Raw genomic sequence first — 26811 nt, forward strand, 5'->3', positions numbered from 1 at the left:
AAAGGCAAGAAAAAATTGATATATTATAACTTAAATGTATTTACAAAGATTAGCATTCATATTCCTAGAGAGAGAAAGAGAGAGCATTCAAGTTCCTCAAGTCAGAAGTTAGATCCACAATTCACTACTATCTACGAAAAATATAACCCCACAAACTAAATGGACCGACTATACAGAAGAATAATAATAATAATAATTAAAACCAAGGATGCCACGTGGGATCCATCATGCATAAATTTCTGGGAGTGAGGGCAGCGTCAACCAACTCTGCAACACCCCTCTGCACTGATTGTGGTGGATCCACACCATTTTCCTCCTGTTCAATAAACAACACACTCAATAATGGGGAAGGAAGCAATTTCAAAACCCATATATATATATATATATATATATATATATATATATATATATATATATATATATATATATATATATATTAATTATATATGTACGTACCTCTTCAGAGATGTATTGTGGTGCTATGCCATTGATACGAGTAATGACATGCTCGACATTTGTAGTGACTTTCTGCTTGAGGTCAACATTATTCAAACTACCTCCTCCAACAGGAGCAAGAGGCATCCCAAGAGGTCTTCTCCAAGACCAAGATATCAACTCATCACGGAAAAACATAGCCAGGTGATGCCATAAATGCTGACTTTGCTGCAGCACACCATTTCATATTTTCAAACATTATTACTACACATCCATCCCATCCAACTTTTTTATTATTAATTAATTAATTAATAAGCTAATGAAGATAATAATAATAAATGTTTCAACTTACTTTGGGTGAAACCACGGCCTGTGAAGCTGCACACATTGCAGAGACTATAAGGCCTTCAACACCAAAATGAGAGAAAAACGCCTGCAGATTCCTTGTCAATCTGAATGGCACTGGTTCATTAAACTCTATCATTCCATTAGCATCGTATGATGGATGGAAATCTGTCTGAAATATTTTTCCTGTATTTTTGGCAAACAAAATCTTGTTTGGGGACCTTCCTCCTATTTGCAGCATGAACGACATAAAGCTTGAGAGAGCTAACTGTACTGCAAATTGTTTCTTGAATGCCCACGTATGATTCCCATTTAACAAAGTTTTATACATGAATTGCGAGAATATGGTCTCTGTCACAATATTTTTTGTTATATCATTATAAGCTTGCAGGCGAAGATCTACCACAGCTTCTGGTGATATCTGCCCACATATGGCTTGGTTCAGTTGCTCTTTGAAATAAGTAATTGGCAAATCTGCCTCTCGGTCATTTCTCGCACAATGGTTCTCATATACCTCAAGGAAGGTGCTATACATCAAATCATCTTCAACCATACGGACCTAATTAAGAATTACATGAAACAGGGCAAACTAACAGTCAGCAAAAAAAGCTTTCTAACAACGTAACGTCATATTAACACATTCGAAAAAAATATTTTTACAACTTAAAATTGGTAAATGAGGTGACTCCAAGAATAAAAATCAAAACAACATATATTGTGTTTGCATCAAATTTATTACCTGGGACCACACAGGAATAATAATTGGGGTGTGAATACAGATGTGTCGACGCCTGGATTCCTTGTGCTTATCAAACATTCTGTTCATGACACGGAAGAGTTGCAAAATTCTTTCATCACTTCTAGCATTTGGAGTTAAGGATGTCTGAACTATAAAATGGCGCTGAGAGCCATCAGAGCCAATCAGAGTCAAACGCCGGAAACTGCTACCATGCCTTCTTACGATAGGAATGTCAGCTCCAACCCTGTCCAACTTCACTGTATGATCCGGTGCAACTTCCTGATACCAAACAAGGATGACACATTTCAGTTTGAATGGAATCATTAATTAATCCCATAGCTTTAGGAACGGGGACTCGTGAGTATCAACAGTCCCAACAACCAAGTCTACCAAGCACAAGTTTGGTGATAGATTTGTGAATGTCATTTCAATAACCAATCGATATACCAACTGCCCCCCAAAAAACTAAAAATGGAACCAGTAAAACACAAGTGCAATCATATTTATTTTCTAGAAGACGCATTTCATAAGTTAAGATGGAAAGCCTAATTTTATAATATTAAACTACCTACCTGATCAGCAAAATATTGCCCTGGAACCTCCACATCAACAACATAGAAGTCTCGCAACACCCTACTTTCATCCTCCAACTTCAAAACAGCTGGGAACCGATCTTCAACATTACTCTGGAGAATGTTCTTCCAGTGCTTCAATCTTTCAGTTAGATCGGCAAGGGTGGCTGGAAATGTTGCAGTACTTTCTGGATCAAGGTCACGCTCAAAATCCTGCTTGTATTCTCTCACAAAATCAACATGCTTGTTCACAGCATCTGCTGAAAAGCAAGCTCTGCAAACACCAGAAAGCTCTTTCTTGAGAGATTGTGGAACTTCTGCTGTAGTTGCAGTTGGGTACTTGTAACAACGATGAAGCAAAGCATTCACTACAGCCAGCAGTCTCTCCTCAGGCAATGTGACGAACCTCGAGCCAATTTCAGTAAGTAGGATCTGCAAATAGAATGTAACCACAATATTATAAACATTGACTCTCACTGAGAAGAAAATTTGTTTAGATCAACCACAGGTTTTAATCTAAGATCTTAAAATTATTAATAAATCAACTGGAAATTTGCTCTTGGGCTCTTGGCGCTGTTTTTATGAATTTGCAAGCAAATAGAAACGTCATGCTTATTGCTTATTTAACAAAGAGAAGAAAAGAAAATGATAACATATATACCACAAATCACCAAGTACATTACCAAACTCAAGAAGATGGAATAAACTACCTCAAGTTCACTAGCAAGATTGGTGTGCTTGCTTCTAAGAGTCTCCATTATGTCTTTTGCAGCATCAAAAGCACTGGCAGCAGAGGCAACCAATCCCATTGCACTGTTTCGCCTCAATGCAGCTTCATTGTTGGATGAATTTAACTGCATTGATTGGTCGTTCCCAGAAGGCATGTTACTTTCAGCAGCACCTGACCTTTCAGTTTCTTGCACTTGAGAGCTACTTCCATCATGTGACCCAAGACCTCCAGCAGATTGAGTTCCTTGATGAAGTTGATTCTCTGAGACCAAAGCGCCCCCGCCGTGAACAGAAACTCTTGTACTTCCCTCAGCCAAGCTAATAGATCCAGATGCACCAACACCAGAAGTGTTTTGCTGCATTCTTTGTTGAGCCATTGCAATTCTACCGTACTCAGACTTATTAGCAACATCACGGCGCTCGAGCAAATATGTGCGAAGCCAGTAATACAATGCCTAAATTTTGAAAGGAGGTGGTATTAACACTAAGAATATCAACGTGAGAAAAAACACTATTTTTAGGGATAATTACCTGAGGATATACAGCTGCAACTTTAAGTAAAACAAGTTTGCAGTGAGAAGCTTCAGTCCTTTGTAAAGATAACAATAACTGAGGAATCCAAGAAAGCCAAACCCAATGAGGTATTTGGTCCAAGTACTTATCAAATGCCCTTCCCACAGATTCACTGGAAGTATCAAAGCTAAGAAGATATAGAACACGAGCTAGGTGGCTTCTCGAATTCGGAATACCGAATTTGATGCCATGGAGGAAGCAGCTCACTGCATATTCTAACCAGACCTCTTCATGTGTTTCCTTATAGGCCTGTAAAGAAAGGTCAGAATAAGCACTTACTGTTATCCAAAACAGTTACTATGGTAACCAAACATGAAAATTTGAATATCCATACCATGTCACAATAATTTCCCCAACTAATCCATCCCTTAGGCAAGTTCTTGAAGAGGGTAATAGCATTTGAATATGCAAGGTTGGCACCTTCACAGTCACTAAGTTTCAACAGAAAATCACCTTTAAGACGAAAAATTTCAGCCTTGTGTTTAACAGGAAAATATTCCAGATTAGTACTATTAATCAAATTAAGACCACTCGTCAGCTCCCCCTTCATTTCCAAGTATGCTTTTGCTTGTTCTCTTATTTTAACAAAAGCCTCCTGCAAATCAAAATTGAGAAAAAAAAATTAAAATAAGACCAATCAAACACTTCAAATACACGCCTTCATGACACACCCACTCCGCCAAAAGAAATAACAAAAAAATAAACTCTCGAGATGTGATGATGGGGTAGGATTGGTGGCACAGGTGGCAAAAATAAATACAAAGTATAGAGCACCTGAACTTCCATTGTGGAGTGACCATACATCTTCTCAAGTATAGAAACACAAACATCAGATAAGCCATGCTTACGAGCAATGTGGGCAAGCTTATTGACATTCCATGCCTTGTCGCGGAAACCAAGATGATGCAGTTGTGAATTTGTATTACCAAAATCCTTAAATGCATCTATAACCGCATTATACATTTCATTCCTCCACTGAAGCAAATCATACCAAACAGACGTATTGTCCCATTCATTTGGTGTTCTCAATCTCCATGTCTCAAGAATATCCTTGAGATCTGCATATAAGCCACCATGACCACCAACAGTAGAATTTCCAGACAGTTTGTTTCCATTTGAAATATCCACTATAATCCTAGCTGATTCTTGAACTTCAACTAGTTGCTGAAACTGCTGCAGAAGAGGTATTCTGGCATGAATGGACATTTCAGGCAGTTGCCACCACTGTTCCAAAGCTAGATCAACACCTTTTCCCACTATATTTTCAGCCTCTGGCACCCCATTGGTATTCTTTTCATGAAGTGCAAAATATGCCTGTATAATACGAAGTTTTGGAGTTTCTTCTAGTTGGGCCTTTGGAATAACTTGATCTTTTAAATATGCCCAATCTGGCTGTTTCCAGAGACTATCGAGTAGTATCTCGTAATTCTCAACAAGCTTTCCAAAATCAGAAAGAGCTTCCCACTGACTAAGCTGACTAGCACAATGGAGCCACTGCTCTTCCCAAAGGCACATCTCAGCTTTCGGTACAGTATTGTTGTAAGTGCCTTGAGTTGCCTTAATCATGGCCTGATAGAAAAGGCTTTGGGCCCTTTGCCAATAGCCATGCTGAACAAGTGAAAGACCTGACCTAGTTTCTGCAGTAATTGACCGTTTCATCCACAAACCACACCTCATATCTTCCTCGTTGAGTAAGCGGTAAAGCTCAGCCAGAGACTCAGAACACTTTGTGTCATGCAGAAACAACATTACATGACTTTCAAGGAGTCCTAATGCAATGTGCCACGCATTGTAAGTCTTTCCAATGAATTTGATTAGTTCACTGGGCATCCGTGGCTGTGGGTGACTCAGTTGAAGCCCTTCTAAAAGGGCTTGCACAACATTTGGTCGATGTGTTTGCTGCTTTTTATGATAATCTTTTGACAAGAGAGCTATCATTGGTTTGGCTAGTGCCATCTGTTCTTCCTTATGCAAGGTTACCCAAACAATGGGAAACACCAAAACCCACAGATGGTATGCAACATTAGCATCCGTATGTGCCAGCTCTCTCAATGGGATAATAAGATCAGCAACCTACATCATAAATCAGCTTGAAGCTATTATCGATCACCCTTTGAAAGAAAAATGACAAAAGAAAATATTCCAGATATTCTACAAACGAACACATATACAGAGAAGGAAAAATGTACACTGCGTCAATGTCAAAAGGCCACACTCAGGCGAGAGAAATAAAAGAAGGCGCAGTCTCAAACACAAAAACATGATAAGCCAAATGTATATTTTATGAAAGCATAATGCCAAATGCATCCTGGAGATGCAACATGACCTTTATAAGTGCATTGCATCATTGCCTGGTTAATACTTCATGTCAACATCAGTTCTTTAATAACCAAAAATAGAGTAACATTCCAGCTAAGTTCTAAATATAAATAGCATATCGAATATTACCTTTAGTTTGCTCATATCATTAAGAAAATGAGTGTGCTTCAATACAAGGCTATCAAGTGTGAGAGGTACTTCCTCAGAGCCTTCCGGAATATCAGTAGCCATTGGCTGCACACCAGTACAGTCAGAAGTTGCACCTGATACCAAAACGGGGGGGATCTTTGCTGAGTTTGGAGCCAGTGTAATAGGTTTGTCCTCAACTAGTATAGCCAAAAGGAGATCAAGGCCTTGCTTAAGCCAGAAAACATCACTCAAGGCCTCCCAATCCTGAATTTGAATAATATACTGCAGCCTTGTAAACAAGGTTTTCCCCAGTGATTCATGATAAAGAACAAAAAATTTCATCCGCACTTCAGGATCTTTAGCCCGTAAACCCAGTAAATACTGTCTCTCTACTTTCTGAAACACTTCTTGACGTAGCGGAAGAGGATATCTGCAAAATAACTAGGTTAATAAATTGCATTATATATCAAGGTAGTTTGAAGAATGACAGATATTTACTTATTAGAGTCAGCACAAAGTCCGTAAAGAAATTCAAGATACTTCCGATCCCACTCTTCTGCCGTGCTAACGGAAAAGTTCTGCTTATCGACTTGTGAAAGCTTCTGGAGCAAAGAAACAACCTCCTTAGAAGTAATAGATGATGTACTAGATGCAACAGGTGTTCCAGCTTTACCAAAATCATCTTCAACCCAACCCTTTATTAGATCAAGAATGCAGAGAAGGACAGAAGGATCGGTTCCCTTCTCAGATAGCAAGGAGTTCAGGATTTGAGTCACAGATCTTTTGCAATCAGGTACACTCATGACTCTTTCACTGATAAGTTTCAAAACAGATTTTAAGTTGGCAATGACAACTCCAACATCAGCACCTTGACGAGAGGAAGTGACTGCAGAATCTGCATCCGATCTCTGACCCTGAATGAGTAAATAAGAAGCCTTTTGATCCAGGAAGCATAAAGAAGATGCAGTAAAAACTACCAAAATTGTATAAGTACGAATTGGAATTTCAGTAACGTTCTGAAGCACTTGCAATTTACGCTTAAGATACCCTATGCTAAATATGTAGATAGGACATAGAAAATATTATAATTAGAAAGAAAACATACTTGTCTTGTATAAGAAGCATTAGATAATCCCATATCCCGTGCAAGACGCTGAAGGACGCGGACCACATTGAAAGGGTCGATAAGGTTTTTGTGAACCTCCGCCAAGGATTTGATGACATAAAGCACAAAGCTAATCATGCTAGCAGAGTTATCTTCTCCTGCAGTCTGAGGGGCAGCAACCACTGCAAGGTGCTTTTGCACAAGCTCCTCCATTTTTTGATACACCATCTTTACTTCTTGTGGTGTGTTCACTGCTTCCGGAGGAAATGCAGCAGAAACCATCATCAACAGGGAGCACAAAGAATTTCCAGCATCAAGCATCTTGAATTTGAAACATGGTTCCAGAATCTGCCAAAGATTTACAGACAAAAGCAGTAATGTTAGAACAATGGCCTCTTGGAAAAAGCTAAGCAAAAAGTTTATGATTCTACAATAATACATACTTGGGAAATCTGGTTGATATTATTTCTCACAAACAGATGTGGTTGCTTTTCCAGAACCTTGTTCATCACATCCAGGCCCTGGGATAAGGCAGTAGATGGGTCTTTTGATTGAGATGATGGAGTACTGCTGAGCAGCTTCTCCAAATAATTGAATTTGACATTAGCATTAGGCCACACTTCCAACGCTTGAGATAGAAGATCTAAAGCTTGCTTGTACATAAGACTTGCCTCCTTATCTTTAGGTTCTATTACTAGGGCAACCTACATAAGAAAATAAAAGACAAATTACAATATAGTGAAAATTATCTCAGCAGTCATGACTCATGACTGATAATGAATGGAACATAAAGACTATGTAGCCCAACAGAATAATAAGTAAAACAAATATGACAAACATTAAGTTTTGTTGTTCTCCACTTTTTTCTGAATTCTATCTGGTTTATTCTTAATATGTTTTTAATAACAATAAAGCAGATAACTGTAAATAATAGCACATGCTTCGGGACAAGTACTTTAATCAATTAAAAAGAAGCATAACCTAGTTGGAATCATCCAATTATTCAAGACCAAGATTAGCTCGAGTAGAGGTTCAAAGAAGATCTATATGGAACGCCATGTGTATGTCTCATGAACTCATATTATAGCTGGTGTTAAACTACGGCCTCAAATTCGGAAAGAGAGCAAAGTGGCAAAATAAGTTCAGAAACCATCAACTATCAGGCATTATAGAACAACTAAAAGCCAAATGAAAACAAAAGGTAGGCTTTTGGAGAAAGAGAAAATCATAACAAGCACATAATTTAAGATTGTTTTAAGTGAACTCAGATGTTGATACTACATTGTGTGTGCTTGTACACATCAAATAACACATACATTATACGTAACATGTGATTGGAGACATACTCTTATAAGAAAATTGATGATCATCTCCTCCATTGCTGCATTAGGCTTGAACTCTTCATCGGGTTGTGCAGCAGATCCAGGAGTTTCAATGTTGGGAATTGAAGAGGCACTTCCAGGAGACATGACACACAAAGATTGCAGACCAGGTTCAACCTTTATTCTCTTGGTTGAATCATCAGAAAATGTAGTTACATCAACAGAAAGCTTATTAGGATCCCCTGCAGCAGAAGTAAGATTCAGTACATCAGTACTCTGACTGGTGCCATCATTATTAGCCCCCTTCTTCAGGTCATTTTGTCTTTGTTTTTCCCAATTGACAACCAATCCAGCAAGTTCAATAGCAAGGCGCCTATTTTCTGCAGTAGTATTATATGGTAGCCCAAGGCGACTGAGAGAATTCACCATCTGAGGGACAAATTGTGCCCTACAGCTGTAGAAAAGATCTGAGTGGCGGACAATGAGCTGGAATATGTGAATAAGATTAGGAATTGAGTGACCTTCCTCAACTAAGATTTTCTTAGTGTAACGTATCCATATAGGCATACGTGAATCCCCAAGTGGCAATCTTCTCGGAAGTGCTGGCATGAGTATGTCGAGAGCTTGTTTGACCAAAATTTTATTCTCTGGCTGGCAAGTTCTCAAAAGTGCAACAAATACCTATAGTTTCCGGTTGTTAATACAAATGATAATTGTTTCAAATAACAAAAAATACAATTACAGAAGAGTTGAAACATTAAGATATGTTAGCCAATATATGTTAACCAGATTTCTTAACAATTCCGATCCTAACAATTGGAGAGTGACTCAAGGAACCACAATAAGATATTGCATACAAACTCTAAATATCTTACAAACTAAGATATTCATAGCAATTTCTAGTGTTTCTACGCGGGGTATGCTAGTGTGGTGCCTGCAGTCACTTCCCAACGTAAAGGAGTGAGCTATCCAATGTAAACATAAGAAAAGAAGGAGAAGATAACTTATAGCTCATTCCAATCAGTTGGGGAGTGACTGCAAGCACCACACTATGATATTGCATACAAACACTACAAATAACGTAAATGAACTATTATGTATCAGAGAGAATGGCAACTGAAGCCAACTTCACCAATATACTCACGAAAGGTTTAAGCTCGAATGATTTTTGTATGCTCCAAAGATGTATTGTACTTGTCACTCATGACGAGAACTTACAAAATAATAGAATTTTTATAAAATATTTTCGGTCAGAATAAGTGTTATTTACCGGACAGGGTTCTCCTATCACAAAGGACGCATTCTTCAAAACCATGTCCTCCACTTTATAATTTATCTTACATGATAAAGTTCTCAAGTTTCATTTTAAGCTTGACATTATCTAGTACAGTTGAGAGAACATTATAGAAGAATTTAGCAAAGCCACTCTTTCCACCACCCCGATTAAGTCAATGCATCTCCGCGGATAGTTTACCCGCAGTGGACAAAAGTACAAATAACCGACATCAAAAGAAGTTTCAAACGAAATGCCAAGACTCATGAATGAATCAAACAGAAACTGTAAATAACCTTAGCACATCAAGTTAGTACCCAGTGCCTCATTTTGCTACCATTATGGTAAGGTACTACAAGTAAAACCTTTTATACAAAAATAGAGCACCTATAATACAAAATAAAAATGCAAACTTTCATAAGAATGAATTATAGACTGTCTTCATGAAATTTTCCCACTGAAACCTGTCCGACAAGTAGCATGTGCCAAAAGCTATCCACCTTATACTAACAAATTCTTTATATTTGAGCTATTTCAAAATAGTTCTACCTTTTCAAAGTTAGTTTTTACTGAATACACCAATATTCTGGGATTATGCCACCTTTTCTGTAAGTTATAGAAGGCATGAGCTTACATAAATAAACAGATGACATTCTCATTTTCAGACGATCTTATCCTTTTATATCATCTCAAAAAACATCCACCTATTGAAAGCCAATGTTTTCATTTATGTTACAACAACATTACAGTGGGACTACTATCATAGAAAATATATGTTTCAAATACATCAATCTCTCTGCTTTTTAAGTTTCAATTTCTTATATAAACAGACGTGAACATGCCAGCACACCCTCTTAGACACATTCTTATTCAGAAGTTCCATGTTCTCATTTTCTAAAAAACTGACTACCTAATGACATGAAGTATAATAAGAAACACCAGGAGATAGTATTTAAAAGAACGTAGATAAACCTGTCTAAGCACCTGTAGTATAATTTTTTCTGGAGCTTGGTATGCCTCCAAAAAGTGACAAACATTTACAAATGCCCACTGCTTACTAGCACTGTCTTCACGCTTGAGATGATTCCAACCAAATTTTATAAGCTCCTTCCGATGATGGACAAGGTCATTTTGAAGATACTTAAGAAGTAGAGTGGCAAGCTGCAGAAGCTCAATCCTCAGAGGCTCATCATAATCCAGAGATATCTAGGAAAATAAGATTGAAATCATAGTCACACATCAAAGAAAATAGACAAGTCATATATCTGTATAGATCTATGTATACAGATATCTATGTAACTATTGTTCAGATGTGCATCTATTTACAGAGATATCTACAATGCATCACACGTTATGGGTAGAGATAAAGGTGGGCTCTTATGAGACTGTCATGAAATCCAAGAAGAAACGACCGGTAGTGGATTTGGAGGTGGCAGGAGATGGATGTTGATGACGGCAAGGAACAGATAATAGACGAGGATATCATAGCCACGATAGGAAAGATACTGCTTGGGATGGTTAAAAGGGCTGTTTAGTGCCAGCCTTTTTTCTAATTGCATTTCCATTTATTTTTTTAACACTAGTCTTATCTCCCTGATCACGATGCATCATAAAGTAAATATACCCACCCAATCCTTATCAGTGGAAAATGTATTTAGTGATTTATGATTTTCATTGAAAGTCCAATGTTTAAACATATCCCAGACACAAATTTTAACTGAATACACATCCATACTTGTAATCCAAAAAATAAGAACTCTAATCTTCAACCGTCACCGTATAGAAAATGAAGTCTAACAGCTAATAAGATCAACCCCCTCCCAAGGTTAAGGGTGAAAATCCATCAAACCAATAAATCAAGTACCTCTTCTGGAGGATCGAGCAGTTTGTCAACAATTATCTTGATTGTAGTCGCATCAATGACCTCCCAAGTTTGTCCATTCTGAAAAGCATGAGCTAACATAGGAAGAATGAGCATTTGCATTACAATTACCATATGATCATGGCTCAATTGTTTTAGCTGAAAAAGGTTCAGAAAATGAAGTAGCAAAGTTTTCTTCAAGTTGGGAGGGTAGCCCTCAGCCACCTATATAACAAAATAGCAATCGTTATATGACAAGCACCCATTAACCAATAATAATAGAACAGAGATAGCTGATTATGGAACCACAAATTACATACCTCAATAATATAGAACTCCTTTAAGAAAGTAAAGTCTATGCGAGTCCGATACAGGAAGATGGCAAGAATATCAAACAACACATTAACCTCCATCTTGTCATGACGCAGGTAGTTCAAGAAACATTTGACTAGCCACTTGCTTTCTTTAACCTGTATATGTTTATTAATATTTCAACAGTTAATAAGCTAACACACAAACTAATACAGGTCAATCAGGTGCTGATCCACTTGCGATAGATTGCAAAATCATTTTCACTATACTGGATTTTTACTGTATCACTTAACCACTTAAGGAACTGTAAAATTGACAATGAAAGATTACAGAACAATAGAAGAGAATTAACAGAAAATCAGAATCATTCCACATGGTCCACCTATCTTGAGTCCTTGAGTATTCCTGAGAATAGCTACTTTTGGTACAAGCAATGAGTTGTCATTGTCTAATCTATCAGGTCAGACAAAGGAATTTGATATTGCACTCATATGAGAAGCTTTTGAAGAGTCTAGGGGTTATAGAGCAGAAGGACCTTTCAAGAAAATCTCTCGTAAGTGTGTGCATTATCTAATAATGAGGACAACATTGTCCAATGGAAATCAAAACAGGGCACACATTAAGTGCCAAAGTTCAGAATTCGGATTGTGTCCAATTACAGTCACTTTCAGAGATTTAAATCAAAATCATAATTCATATACATAACTCTCTGTCAGATTTACTGATCTACATAAATTTTGCAGTAAACAATTTTAGTAATCTAGTGATATCAGATTATTGCGAATCTACTGACTGCACAGTGTTTAGGTAATTTAATTACCGTTATACCTGCAGTCAATTGATTTTTTGTACATGTCCCAAATTTGCAATGGTGAATGGTGAAGCATCAACCATGAAACTATTGTAGATACAAGTTGCAATTTGAAGCTGTACATAGTGAATTTTCACAAATTACCTAGTTTGATATGTAAAATTCATAACAGTGATAACATCATGGTTAGTAAACCAATTGATCATTCAAAGTCCACTGTTTTGCTGCATGCATGACCTAAAACGTAAATAGAACATTCTGATGCATTCCTTTGTTTTGTTCACTGAGGTACACAGTTGGACTGAAACAATACATTGCTAACTATGGCTATTATCCTCAGTTTTCTACCAACTATAATGCATGTACACACATTTCACAAAAGAATAAACACATAATGACTAATAGCACAACATTTATTTTAAATAAAAATACAGAGAGACATAAATATTCATTAACACAGAAGTATTTTTATGTCAAAATCTTCAATTAACCAAAATAGAAAATATAGTAAAGTGTATGTATATCGATAATCTATTTCTAGAATTCTTAATACTTCTCAACACAATGTTACTTGTCGCAAAATAATAACACGTTTATTTAAGCCAGTCGGGGTTATAAATACATATGATATATACACTTATTTTGACACTCCACTGTGTGAATCATACATACAGAATTTCTCAACATAATGTTACTTATCACATGATAAGACAAGTTCTATAACCAAACTATATGTCGTAGTATTACCAAACTTCCATGGGATTAAAACAGTGGAAGGTTGTGTGGATCTCCATTAAATCATAAGACGAATTCCATAACTTTTATCTTTTCCGCCATCAGGCTGACCAATGAGCACTTGCTGTTACCTTTACAGCTCAACCCTCAAAATAAAAATTAAGCATTGTTTTCCTCATTAGGACTACCTAAACGAACATAGTGTCCCTTGAACAAAATATACTTGAAGGTCACAAATGGCTTCAAGAAAAAAAATTAAATTAGGAAATCCAGGAAAACTATTTGAGCTACCAGACATGTTCTTCGGAGAAGCTTTTTACCTCTGGGTTAGTATTTCTTTACAGGCTAGGCTACATTTTAGTTTCCTTTCTACTGCTAACTGGAACCCTCCGTAGTCAGGATTAGACCACATTTAATACCGTAGTTTGTAGTCAAATCACTGTGCAAGTAAGAGTTCTTACTTTATTTGTTTCCTACACCCTTATCCTTATAAAGCAGTAAGAGATCAAGAGGCTGCTATGCAACACGAAGACATTATGTGCAAGTATTATGGTTCCACTAACTAAACTGAACATAAAGGAAAAGAAATAGTGAATAAGGGAGAAGAATGCAAGCAATGAAAGCCAGAGAGGTTACAACGCAGCAGAATATATAGGAAACTGAACCGTCATAAGTTTATCTGTAAAGCAGATAAACATGCTTTACAAGAAGATACATAAAAAAAACCATAATGGAAGTAGGAAATAGTGCACTTACTTGCATTAAGTTCAATTCCTGCTCATTTTGCAATCGGGATATTCTAGCTGGGGACTTCCACAACAAAACCAGAGTATCAAAGACGACACGGTTGCTTTGCAACCAGCCAGGCATCAATTTAACAAGAGTTTTAACCAGAGCAAGACCCTGAAAATAAGCTTCTGATGTTGCACTAGAGGTGGTTACCAATTGAACAGAATCTTCAGATTTAGGTGTAACAAGAGTATCATCACCCATTGAAGAACTGGAAGGAATGGAGGATCCCTGAGTCGCCTCGGTTTTAGGCAAAAATTCAGGAAATGCACTAGCTATTATCTTTTCTGGAGACTTTGCAACTTCTTCCCTTAATGGTTGGCCAGCATCTGATTGTATTATATACATAAACCTGCATATTACGACTAATCACAATTAGGACAGAAAAAACCTCCTAGCAAAATTTTAACACTAAGACGAACTTCCACAAACTATCATCATTTTACCTCCTGAAATACTTGGGTTGGCATAATCGAGAAAGAAAATAATCAACTGCAGCAGTAGGATAACGATTGAGGAATTTAGTAAGTGGCAAGCGGTATGGACTGTTGATCTCACTATAAAATTGACCAGGTGGAAGGGCAGCTTCCAAATCAATAGTTAAAGTCACAAGGTCATCAAGAAACTTTCCAGCAGCAGAAGGAAGCAAATGGAACAGCTCAATGATGGCTGAAAAAAATCAAACAGAATCAATAGGAAAGAGTGGTAGATACTCAGATTGTGGGGACGTGTGCTAAGATATGTAACTAGTAATGGTCGTGAAGCCCAAATACCACTCACCAGCAGCTATTTTAGGTTCCTCACCAGCCTTCCAGGATTTCTGACACAACGCAAGTTTGTCAGGTTCCAACCATTTCTTAAGATGCTCCAATAATTTACCACCTAAGGTAACATTGAACCAATTCGATAGAAGTTCGAGCAGCCGAGCAAGACCTTGCAAAAGTGGCATGCTGAGATTTTTGGTATGTGCTAAATTAACTAATATAGGCCTCAAGCTGCTTTGCAGGAGTTCTTTTGGCATCCTTTGTTGTAGAATAACCTAAATATGGAAGAAAGCAAGACATAACAGAAGAGTTCAAACTTATAATAATTCATAAGATTGAAGAGTTGCAATACAACATCAAAAGCAAGCTCAACGAACCTGGCGTAGCCCTTCCTTAGCCACAGCTACAATTTCGGGACTCCTGCTTGTCAAGGACTTGAAGAACATGGAAATTATTTTTGCTCGCAAGTCAGAGTGATTTTGAGTTTTAAAGTCTGCCCATGCCATGGCAGTACACAAGAGTTCAATGCAAGCAGTTCTGAGTTTATTCAAAGATGTGGCAACTTTCGGATTCATAAATTTCGCGACCCACACAGTTTCGTCGGCCTCTGCTATTTGCAAAGCTTCTTGCAAAAAAATTATGAGCTCTGGTGTTAATTTAAGAAGCGGAGGCCTCAAAGCTAGGCAGAAATTCAATGCAGTTACCGTTCCCACCTGCAAATTGCACGATTTCAGTAACCACATATACTATACTCATGTACATAACAATCCAACATTACCTGTTGATCAACAGTCTTAGACCGCAGTGGGCGCATAATAAGAGGCTGTAGCAAAGGCTGGTGCAAAGGTTCGAGTAACTCAGAAACCTCACTCCCAGTTCTACTTGCCAAGAGTGCCAAACAAGATTGCACAATCTTTCTCACATTTACAGAAGAGTTGGCATTAAATAATTCTGAAGCCAAATACTCGACAACACCATGAAAACTTTGCCGACGTGCTTCGCTATTCGCTTCATCAACGTTATTCACCACACGCAGAACTTGTGTCAGTACCTGACTTGTTTCTTCCTGTTCTTTAGTAGCATAAGTGGGAAGTCGTTTAAGAACAGAGACAAGTCCCCGAACAACATTTACTTGAAAAAGACATAAAATGTCAACGGTGACCTTTCCAATCAGAGCACCAAGCCCCATAACACCCCCCATTTGAGCTTGCCACGTAGTCCCATAGCAACAATGTAAAAGTCGGGGCAGAAGTTGCTCAAAACAAGGAACCCGCACGCTTGGAGGAGGTGAATAAACGGGGCTCATTGAGGGACTGGAGACAATCATAGGAGTACTAGGACCTCCTCTCGACATCAGCATGTCAGAATGTTTAGAGTTAGCAAGGAACAAAAGCGTCTCAGCAAACATATTCAATGCATTCAATGCAGCTTTAGCATGCAGTCTATTTTCATCTGCCAGTACTTCTACCAAAGCATCCAAAAAAATCAAAGGATCCAACTCTTTTAGAGAAGTATTATGCCTTAACTTAGAACTCATATTAGAATTGGATGACAGCATGGGACCGCCAATTGATGAGGCAGAAATTGAACTCTGAGCAGCTGGACTCTCAAAATGAAATATAATAGCAAAATGGCGACATATGTGGCTTACATATTCATCCTTGGGTTCATGTAAGTCAGGTTCCGCACTTGCGGCTATTATTGTCATCAAGAGAATCTTGAACACAAACTTCTCAGCCATAAGTTGAGTCTTTGTTTTGACACCTAAGTCAGCCTGCATAAATAGATTCTAGTTAGAAAGTGGAACATTCTTCGGTAACTTTATGATGATTGAACTGCAATAAATAACATCCCAATTTCATTTTTAGACTATAACACCTTCACATATCGAGATATTCCTGATACTGGTAAAAAAACAATACAGTGGCATGAAGTCAAACAAATAAAAGCAATTAAAGTTACCACCAAAAGAAGAAAAAACCAGATTCTAAGAATAGCACATCAACAAGGTCGAGAGATTTAGGACACAAGTTACAATATTAAGCTTCATATAGAACCCGTTTGATAGTTCAGGCATAATTAACAATTCATTTACAGAATAACAGGCAACTTAACAAACAAAAGTAAGCATACTTATACCATCATACCTTTATATCAGACGCATCAGATCTTCTCCTGGATGGATCAACTGAAGAACCTAGAAAAGTTAACAGTTGTCTAGATGTTGATCCATCATCATTAACAAGTCCAGGCAAATTTAGCTGAGAAGACAAGCATACACGAAGAAATTTAAGTGCTTGCTTTCGGTAGAAGCTATCCACAGTGCCACTCTTTTGCATGACAGCAGCCACAGCAAGATTAATACAGCGATCCAGTGGCACCAAAAATGGGGTAGAAGGCTCAAATGTGAGAATCAATCGAAGACCGTGCTCCGGGTTTTCCTTGCATTCAAGAGCTAGCGGCTCTTTGAGAAAACGTCTATTACGACCACCTAACTTGCCAAGAAGTTGTAATGATTTTCCACCCCAAGGATACGGTGCAGGTCTTAAATGAGACCACAATGCCAAAATCACCTCAGACATCACATTTGCCATACTTGGCTCTAGAAAATCAGGGTTCAAGCTATCAATCCAAAATTCAAGTGTTCTTAAACCAAGATTGATGAGCTCATCACTTCCTTTCAGACACATAACGAGAGGCTTCATTAGACGAGGAAGGTGAGGTAGTAGTGAGCTTAATCGTGCAGGCAGTGTCAAACAAAGCTCTAACAGAAGTTCTCGCATATCTTCACCAGTAGGACCCTCAAGAACAGCCAAAAGCATATTTAGGCATGGTTGCAGCATATGAATCAAGTCTCGAAGCAGAACTTCAAATTTACCACCAGAGAGTGCACGAAACATTGTACGAAGAAGTTGTAAATAAGCAATTGGTCTCTCAACCTCAGTTGCATTTTTCATGCAAGTTTCCATGATTACAGGCACATGTGGTTGAAGAATACGCTCACAGTCTGATGGCGCCTTTGCAACTGCAGTGAATAAAAAGCGGAAGAGATGCAAAACAAGTTTTGCAGCAGGAGAATCAGGATGCTTAAGAACATCAAGTTTGCTGCTCACAAGAAAATTAACTAAAACATCTGCAAAAGGGCGAAAAACTTTAGGGGCTTGCAGAAGAGTAGAAAAGATGTGGACTAGCTGGCTGTTAGAGATCATGCTCTCAAAAAGCTCTGGCATGCACAGTGAAAACATGTCCATTAAGTCCCGCGGCTCCATTATTGACAAAATATTGGAAAATAGGTGAACCATTTCCCTCTCTTCATCCTTCTCCTTAAACAATGCTAAGCAATGTACGCCACTCTTCAAAACACCCGAAGCTTTACAGACCTATAATTTTGAAAAGATGAGACACGAGACCAATATAGGAATAAGAATATTTATGAAAAAATCATACCTCGTCTTCTTTCATCCCTTTAAAAGGTTGTGATATTGAAGATCCTGATGATGTAGATGCAAGCACTTGCTGAGGATTCCCATGTGTGGAAGGTGATACCTGTGTAATTGAAGTATTCGTATAAAGTAAAGCTAACACATTTCATGAAGTAGAATCATCAGTCGCATGCAAACCTGTGATCGTGGTATATGTGCGTGAGTGATGCTCCAGATTATTGTCTTCATTCCTACAAGGAATGAGTTAATAAAAAATGTTTTAAAGAGCGTATAAATCAATTTGCTCAAAGAAAAAGTGAAGGAAGAGAAGTTTTACCCATTACTAAGGTCTTTATAAGATGCTTACAATCGCTGACTTCCTTGGCATGCTCAACAGACATTGGCAGATTAAAGACTGCCTGCTAAAATGTGGTCCATGATTAGAAAAATGGGGGTTTAAGTCACAAAGCAAACTAAACTTAGGGTGTCTGGTGATATATGTCCAATTGAAGTATTCTTAGTAATCCTAATAGAAGAAAAGCTATACTTTTTTCTTTATTCTTAAATAAAGAAAACAATGGAAAAAATTGTTTCAGCAATACCCAGATGAAAAAAGCAACTGTACTTTCCAAAGCAAACAGAAGGAAAAAAAAATGAATGTGCATAGAACAGAACTGAACATTAATATCTAGTTGTTAGAAGCTCATTTCCTTTTTGATAGGACTGCTTCCAGACCGTAGTATAGGACCATAGATATGAATTGCAAAATATAATTACGAAGCTATCAAACAATGAGATATCAGGAAGAAGCTAAACAAAAATAGTAATGGAGCTGCATGAACAATCAGTGTATATTGAATCACCTGCACTGGTACTTCAAGTTTTGACCTCAATGTAGTACGAACTGTTCCTTCTTCTCCCTCTTCCAGTAGCTACCACACCAAACAAACAAATGGGTCCCAAAACATTTTTCATCAGTTAATAAGAGTAGTTCAATGATGAATACCATCACAATGGACAAAGGAAACAGCTGATAACATCCTGTCTGCTCGGTGTTTCCACCAAAAACACACATCAATTTTCTCTCATTTTAGGTTATCAAAAAATAAAAGCCGGAAACTGTGTGAAACTCTACAGGAATACCCATGTCATATATACACACGACTAGATCGTAATTCCAATAGTTCCAAGCATCTGGCATTGCTGGCATCCTTCTACATTTCATTTATAGTATTAATGATAAACAGCAAATATGATCTTGTTTCCATTTCCCCATTCCTCATTCAAAGGTTGATATAGAGTTTGTAAGATTAAATCTTTCTCGACTTAATTTTTATTGTTAATTTCAAACCTTCATTTTTCTAAGGCTTTTTCTCTTCTTGAGTTCTCTATGGGGCAATCAAAATTTTATGATAATGATTGCTCTCACTTGCAGCTACATTTAGCTTCTTTTACGAGTGCAAATATAGTGAAGATCGAGGTCTTAAGGATCCAGGAATGTCACAAGGAAGATTTGACAAGGCAAATGTATATGAGTAAATATAATCATGTCTGGATCAGACTCACAAAGCAGCATGATTTTACTAGTATTAAAACTTGCTGGAATTTTCATTTCATACATTTATTTTTCTTCTCTACTAGTCTACTATTTTTTTCAACATATTTAAGGTAATCAGTTCTTTTTTTCCTGATTTGAGATCAAAGAAAAAAAATCCTGATTCTAGAGATCCATGGCCAAACTGTAATGAGGACATTTTATAAACAGTAACCAGAAAAACATCAAAACAGGTTTTCTGATTTTTTAAGCATTTCCTTCAATAACAGAACTAGGAACAAAGTTTAGATTAGGGGAAAAACAGGCCACCAAGTTGATTCATGAACGTAAAAGTAACTCCAAAAGGGAGCAAAAAAGTTGGAGAAAAAGAGCAATTGCTCACTGATGAAAAAATAGGCCAATGAAAATTGAGTGGTATATAGCTGAAGTACCTGAGGAATAGTGCGCTTGAAAGTATTAAATTTCCCCACAAAAGCATCCAATATTCGGCCCTGAGATGTAAGCGTGCATTAGTTAACGAGGAGAAACCTATATACAACACAATTATAGAAGTTGTTGAGAAAGACCACCAACCAGACTTACCAATAAAATACGTGCTTCATCCATCGATGCCTGATCTACACCTTTCTCAAATATCGGCTCCACCTTAAAAGCAGTAATCAACAGTAAACGCAGTCAGTATAAAAGTAAAGTATGCAAGTTGGCAATAAATATGCATTTAATTTGCTGAAGGTTCTAAAATATTATTCTGAGAATATACCAGATTCAGCATCAAGCGAGCACAAGTAGTATGTATACTCAAGGACAAGGTCGCATCGTGCATGTTGCTTGAGAACAGGTAAATAATCCGAGACAACTGCGTGTAGACAGAAGAATCAACAGTGACCTCCATTGACATAAAATTCCAGGCACAAATCATGACAAATAAATCCACTATCCAGACCAAAAAATTTATCAAAAAAACTACTTTAATTGAAATCCAATAGATGAGAATGCAATAGACTGATCCTAAAATCTACGCAAATTTCAGGGATATCACAAGTTACAACCAGAGAAGTTCTGTTTTACCTGGGACAAAGAAAGATCTCCCCTGACATGGTGAACAATCTCTGCCAAAAGACTATAAGCGAGAGGCCGCAATGTCTCAAAACATGCTCGGCCAGTGCCAACAAGGACCCTGATGCAATCCAGATATCAACTTCATGAAGGTCGAAAGTCGAGATGCAGTTTATTAACTAGAATTCTTAGAATTTTAGGCACATAAAAAAAACACTAAGAAGCTAGCAACTTGACAGTAGCTCATACACACAACTGGGAACAAAAGGTCAGATATTTCAACTAATCAACTCAACAGACCACAAAAAATGGTCAATGAACACAAATCTAATCTATCCGATTCACCTTATTCGTGACTGAAAACTGAAGTCGCATTTAACAAGCGAAATTAGTATCTTAATGGCAAAAGTCGTTCATCATGGGCTGTTGATGACAAACAAGAAATTTGACGCCAAATTTCCCAGTTTATATCTTAGTTGTACCAAAATAATATCGAGCAATTTTGTCTGCTCTTCTTTTAGTTTGTGGTGGTGGTAGAGAAAGAGGATCATGGATTAGTGTAGAAAGTCACTGATGATTTGCCACAATATAAGACATTAACTTCAATCAACTGCTGCAATGGCAACCTGGGCTCAATTCACATTTAAGCATATAGAAACTAGTTCGTCGAATAATTTCCTTCTGCGTGATTCTTGACGAAAAAATAGTCCAACTGATAGCAATTCCTAACTCATATGGTGTACTTTTGTGATGAAACTGTCGTATGACACTATTAAACTATGCATTTTTTCATGGTCTCCAAGTTAGGATGGGGTGACCAGGTTGATCTTCAGGTCAAACAGTCATGCACAAACCACTTACAATTTTCACCAGATTTTCCACCCTTCCCCCAAATTAAAAAGAATTGCAATACGTAATTATAAAGTTTCCAATCAGGAATAATAAAACCTCAAACTTCCTGAGAACTAAAATGCAGTAGTCAGTACCACATTACAAAAAATAAACTTTACAGGCATTATTAGATTATTACGAAGTTGTGGGTTAATGGAAAGAAGAAACTCCAGGCTTCCATAAACATACATATACAATCTAGGGAAGCTCTAAATTAACAAACTTCCACATCCCAGCAACTTCTTCCGCCGTTAATTAACTAAGTGTCTACCAAGTATACGGAATGCCTGATAATCACTTATGAGAGAGAATGAAATCATGATAAACTAAGTGTTGAATCAACGCCTATCAGCCGTCAAATGTTGACTACAAATAAGTATTACAAGGCTGCAAAAATTAAGGAGAAAATATCAGCTACTACACTTCGGGAGTCTAGCATGGACGTTATATAAGTTGCAAAAATGGTTTATATAATTTATATGAGATTTTTATCAGGTAGTAGACATGGAATTTATATAAGTTGCAAAACGAGGCACTTTTCCAACTTTCCTACAAAAATATAAGAATCAAAAGATCACACCCCATGTACATCAAATAATCTCACAGCCGTGTCCTGGAGGGAGGCAGAGGAAGTGTAAATCATCAAGGATAACCTATTTGCTGAAATGCATACCTCTCATCCAAAAGTGTGTCGATTAATGGAAATAAACCCCTCTTGAAGTCTGTTCCAAGCACATGTTTCAATGCTACCAATAGTTCCTGGAGTAAACAACTTCTATAGATTAATTTCCAGGTGCATAGAAAATGAAAAAATATATATTTGTTATGCAAGAGGAGGGAACCAACTTTTCGAATTGTAACTGAGTCAGAGCATGTGACAAGCAGATTCACAATGCTTTTGCATATGCTTTCTTCATGTTGCTTGATATAGTCGGCGAAGCTCTTCAGCAGATACGTTAAGAAAGACACTGTCTGCACATATAAAATGAAGAAATAGCTAATAAGTCCATATAGATCCGAGCAGGTGGCAAAGATGGAAATGCATTTCCTCTTATGTTGTTCCGAAGAGATTGGTGGGGGGACAGAAGCTGCTAAATTGAGAATTCATTCTGTTTGATTGGTTGGTCTACTACCACTATATATACGAAAAAATAATAACTGAGAGTTATTTGAGACTGCAGGTGAAATACGCTTCTATATATCCACCAATGAGGACACGTGTATGGAGCATATACTTGTAGTCTCAAAACAAGAATCAAAAATTATGAATCACTGAGAAATCCAAATAACAAACCCAAGCTTTGTGGAAGCTTAGAAACCAACAAAATTTTACCTTAACTTGTGCACCCTTGAGCTCAATAAAATGGGTTTTCAAATGAGGTGGGACCTTCTCTGGACCCGGGACTGAAATTGCCGCCACCATCAATGGCAATAGATGTGGGATATTAGTCTGGACTAGTCGCCCATACAACTGAAATAGAAACATAACAACCAGAGGACTCTCAGTAACAACCTTAAACGACCTCGTACTCGGATTAAGCTGCCCTGTTGCCCCAACAAAACTACCCAAAGAACCAACTTGATCTGAAACTTCGAGAGGCTTGACGTCATCACCACTCAATGATGATCCAGAAATGGCTGAGGTAGACAGTGGGGCTGGTGGTGGTGGCGGTGGTGCCAACATGGCCCCATTTTCGAAAAAGTAACTAACAGTAGCCCTAAAATTCTGGTAAATCTTGCAGACAAAATCCAGAAAAGGCTGAACCTCAGTCTCTAAACTAGGCCTAAAGTTCCTAAGCAAGTCAAAAATAATCCTAATGCAAATTAAACCATTTTCCTCATTATCTGTAGTGAGTACATGCATTGATACTTTGAGAAGCTCCTGAACAAAGGGCCTAAGAACCTCACTGTGGGGTAAGCGATTAAGAATCTCAACTACAATATTTCTAAGCTTGTGCTCTGGGTTATCGGCGAACTGGGGCTTGGTGATATGGTGTAGAATTGCAGAAAATGCACGGAAATAGCACTTCAAGAAATTCAAATACTCCCCTGTGTGGCAAATCTCCAGACTGTCCCGTACCTCCATCGCCATTTGCAGCCTTGCCTGAATTGCTGCACAAATAAAAAAACACAAAAACACAAATCAAACACAAGGAGAAGTGAAAAAAAAAATAAAAAAAAAAAAGAAATAAATAAGAGTAGGAGAGTGAGAATTGGCGTACGGAGTTCAGGTTCGATTAGGTGGCGAGAGTGTTGCTCGAAATTCTGAACAGGACTCATGATTGATGAATAGACTAAAATTTTACCTCCTAAATTCAACAAAGAATAAACTAGGGTTTGTAAGCAAGAATTTCTAAACAAAATGGAAAGCGCGAGAACGGGAATGTACAGAAGGGATTCTGAATTTTGGGGTAGTTAGTTATGTATTTAGGGTTTTGGATTGGAATTGAAAGCAGAAGGAAAGGGTTTTCCTTTTGATCAACAACGAAACGGAAACGGAAACGGAAACAGAAACAGAAACGGGGGAGTGCCACGCTATATTCCCCCTCGGTTAAGGCTTGTGCTCTTTTGATTTTGGTGTAGTCGGGGCTATTTATCGACGAATTAGTTTAAGGTATTTTGTCTTTAGTCCACTATCCTACAGAAAATCAGAGATTTAGTCCACTGTCTTACACATGTGATATCTTTAGGGCTCGTCTTATGGTTAATTATGGAGAACCCTTCTAAACACATTTATCTATAGTATGAATTCAGTCTTTTTTTGCCATTTATAAACATCTATTGTTTGACTTTTATAATTATCTTAAATTTTAATGCTATTCATATACCTATCATACCCTTATTAGACATTAGCAATAGGAGGAGTGGAGGAGCTTTTGCAGCGGCTCATCGTTGTACTTGAAATGCCGTGGGGTTTTGATGATTTTACCGACATTGTCGGTCTAGTTCTAACGTCGTGGTAAATTACAGTTGTTTTTTTCTGGTTGGTTTCGGCCGATTTTTAGTTGATTTCGATATTTTTTATAGTAGGTTTTGATAATATTGTAGTTGATTTCGATGATTTTGTAGTAGGTTTGAAATTTTTTGTAGTTGTTTTCGATAAATTGTAGTGGATTACTATAAATTACAGTTTGTAATTGGTTGCTAAAATTTGTAGTTGGATTGAGGTATTTTTGTAGTTGGTTTTGTTATAAATTATAATCATATTAAAATTTTGTAGTTAATTATTGTAATTTGTAGTTGTTTACGATGTGGCAAATCTGCCAAGAAAAAAAAGTCAAATTTATTAAGAAAAAAATAATTTATTAGAAATTAATTTATTAAAAAGAACAAAAGAAAAGGGTAAAAAGTAAAATAATATATAGGTAGTGGGTAAAAGGGATGGAGAATTAAAATAAGGTTAAAATATAATTATGAGAAGTTAGGAGGTTTCTCAAGTACAAATAATAAAGTGGGTCTAGTTTTATTAAAATAATAACGATGAGGTCTCTAATAGACCCTTTAATATATTTTTTTTAATTTTTTTTTAGATTAATGACTATATTTATGAATATACAGTTAGCGATACACCAAAATTCACTAATTCCACTCTTTTTTCAATATCAATTTTAATCTGTAGGGTAAATGCAAATAGGTCCATGATAAGGGCACTTAATTAAAAGAGGGACATCCAATTTTTTTGTCTTTTAAATAAATTCAGTCCATTCAAACTTATTTGCAAATAAGGAAAATTATTTTATGTATACCAAAATTACACCCAGTTCATTGAAACTCAATTCAACTCCAATTTCATCAATTAACCAATTTTAACCATAATTTCAATTTTGACCCCAATTTTGACCCGCCACCACCGAAGACCGCCGCACGCCGCCGTTGACCGGCGTTGATTTTTTTTTTTTTTTTTGAAAACTTTTTTTTTTCTTACAATTTTTTTCCGATTGGTAAACTGTCGTTGACCGCCGAGTCTCCGGCGTTGACTTTTTTTTTATATATATAATTTTGTTTTTTCTTAAAAAGAATATTTTAATTAATATTACTGTCTTGGCTGCTAAATTACTACCTCCGGCAGTTATTTAACTGTCGGAGACAGTAATTTAACTGTTAATTGACTTTTTTTTTCTTCAAAAATATTTTAATTAATGACATTGTATTCGTAGCTAAATTACTGTCTCGAGCAGTAATTTAACTGTTAATTGACTTTTTTATTCTTAAAAAAAATATTTTTAATTATTACTAATGTATTCGTTGCTAAATTATTGTCTCCAGCAGTTATTTAATGTCGAAGATAGTAATTTAACTATTAATTGACTTTTTTTTTCTTAAGAAAAGTTATTTTAATTAATATTACTGTCTTGGCTGCTAAATTACTGTCTCCAACGGTAATTTAACTGTCTTAGACAATAATATTAATAATATTACTGTTCGGGAAAATAATATTCATAATATTACTGTCCCAAACAGTAATATTACTGTCTGAGACAGTAATTTAGTAGCCAAAACAGTAATATTAATAAAAATATTTTTTTTCTAAGAAAGACAAAAAAAAACAAAAAAAATGTCAACGCCTGAGACCGGCGGTCAACGGTGTTTGACTGGCCGGAAAAAAATTTCAGGAAAAAAAAAGTTTTCAAAAAAAAAAAAAAGTCAATGGCGGAGACCGGCGGTCAAAGCCGGAATCTGGCCGGAAAAAAACATTTCAGAAAAAAAATTATTTTCTGAAAAAAACAAAATTTGGGGGGTTAAAGTGATATATTTGTTTAAATCCGGGGTTAATGTGCAATAATATTAAGGAAGTTAGAGCATAGTGGGTGGAATTGATAAGAATTATATTATGAAGGGTAGTTTAGACTAAAGACATGAGATGGGTTTAATTGAGAGATTTTTTTTTTTTTTTGTGGATCAAAATGCATTTAAGTCCCATGTGATGGGTTTTTTTGTCATTTGCCCTTTTTTATAATTCATTTAACCATTTCAATAAATGATCCACAAAATCTGTGTAATTTATTATTATTTTCATAAAAACTATTGCTTTAATTTATAAATGATGGTAATATTATGATTTGGGTGATTAATA

General features: G+C 36.8%; 1 protein-coding gene across 2 annotated transcripts; it reads right to left on the reverse strand.

The window, feature by feature from the left end:
* Positions 1-24322, reverse strand: LOC105976945 (uncharacterized). 2 transcript variants are annotated; one of them, XM_013002218.2, is made up of 35 exons: positions 23960-24322; positions 23071-23849; positions 22584-22709; positions 22411-22496; positions 20859-20967; positions 20551-20646; positions 20373-20435; positions 20222-20281; positions 19099-19167; positions 18573-18654; positions 18434-18486; positions 18261-18359; positions 16961-18193; positions 15592-16587; positions 15191-15526; positions 14830-15088; positions 14496-14718; positions 14017-14401; positions 11723-11872; positions 11406-11627; positions 10526-10747; positions 8293-8949; positions 7390-7650; positions 6947-7294; positions 6340-6755; positions 5842-6271; positions 4168-5466; positions 3728-3988; positions 3352-3642; positions 2802-3275; positions 2092-2523; positions 1520-1798; positions 788-1339; positions 457-663; positions 1-316 (listed from the first exon to the last, which is right to left on the reverse strand). In XM_013002218.2, the coding sequence occupies exons 1-35, from the start codon at positions 24015-24017 to the stop codon at positions 197-199; spliced, it is 11733 nt and encodes a 3910-aa protein (XP_012857672.2). In that variant the 5' UTR covers positions 24018-24322; the 3' UTR covers positions 1-196. The 2 variants fall into 2 exon arrangements, with proteins under 2 accessions (XP_012857672.2, XP_012857671.2); XM_013002217.2 differs by having other exon boundaries at positions 10514-10747.
* Between the last annotated feature and the right edge of the window lie 2489 nt (positions 24323-26811).

Source organism: Erythranthe guttata, chromosome 8, assembly GCF_056151865.1.
Source record: "Erythranthe guttata isolate IM_541 chromosome 8, IM_541, whole genome shotgun sequence".
In the NCBI taxonomy this organism is placed as follows: domain Eukaryota; kingdom Viridiplantae; phylum Streptophyta; class Magnoliopsida; order Lamiales; family Phrymaceae; genus Erythranthe; species Erythranthe guttata.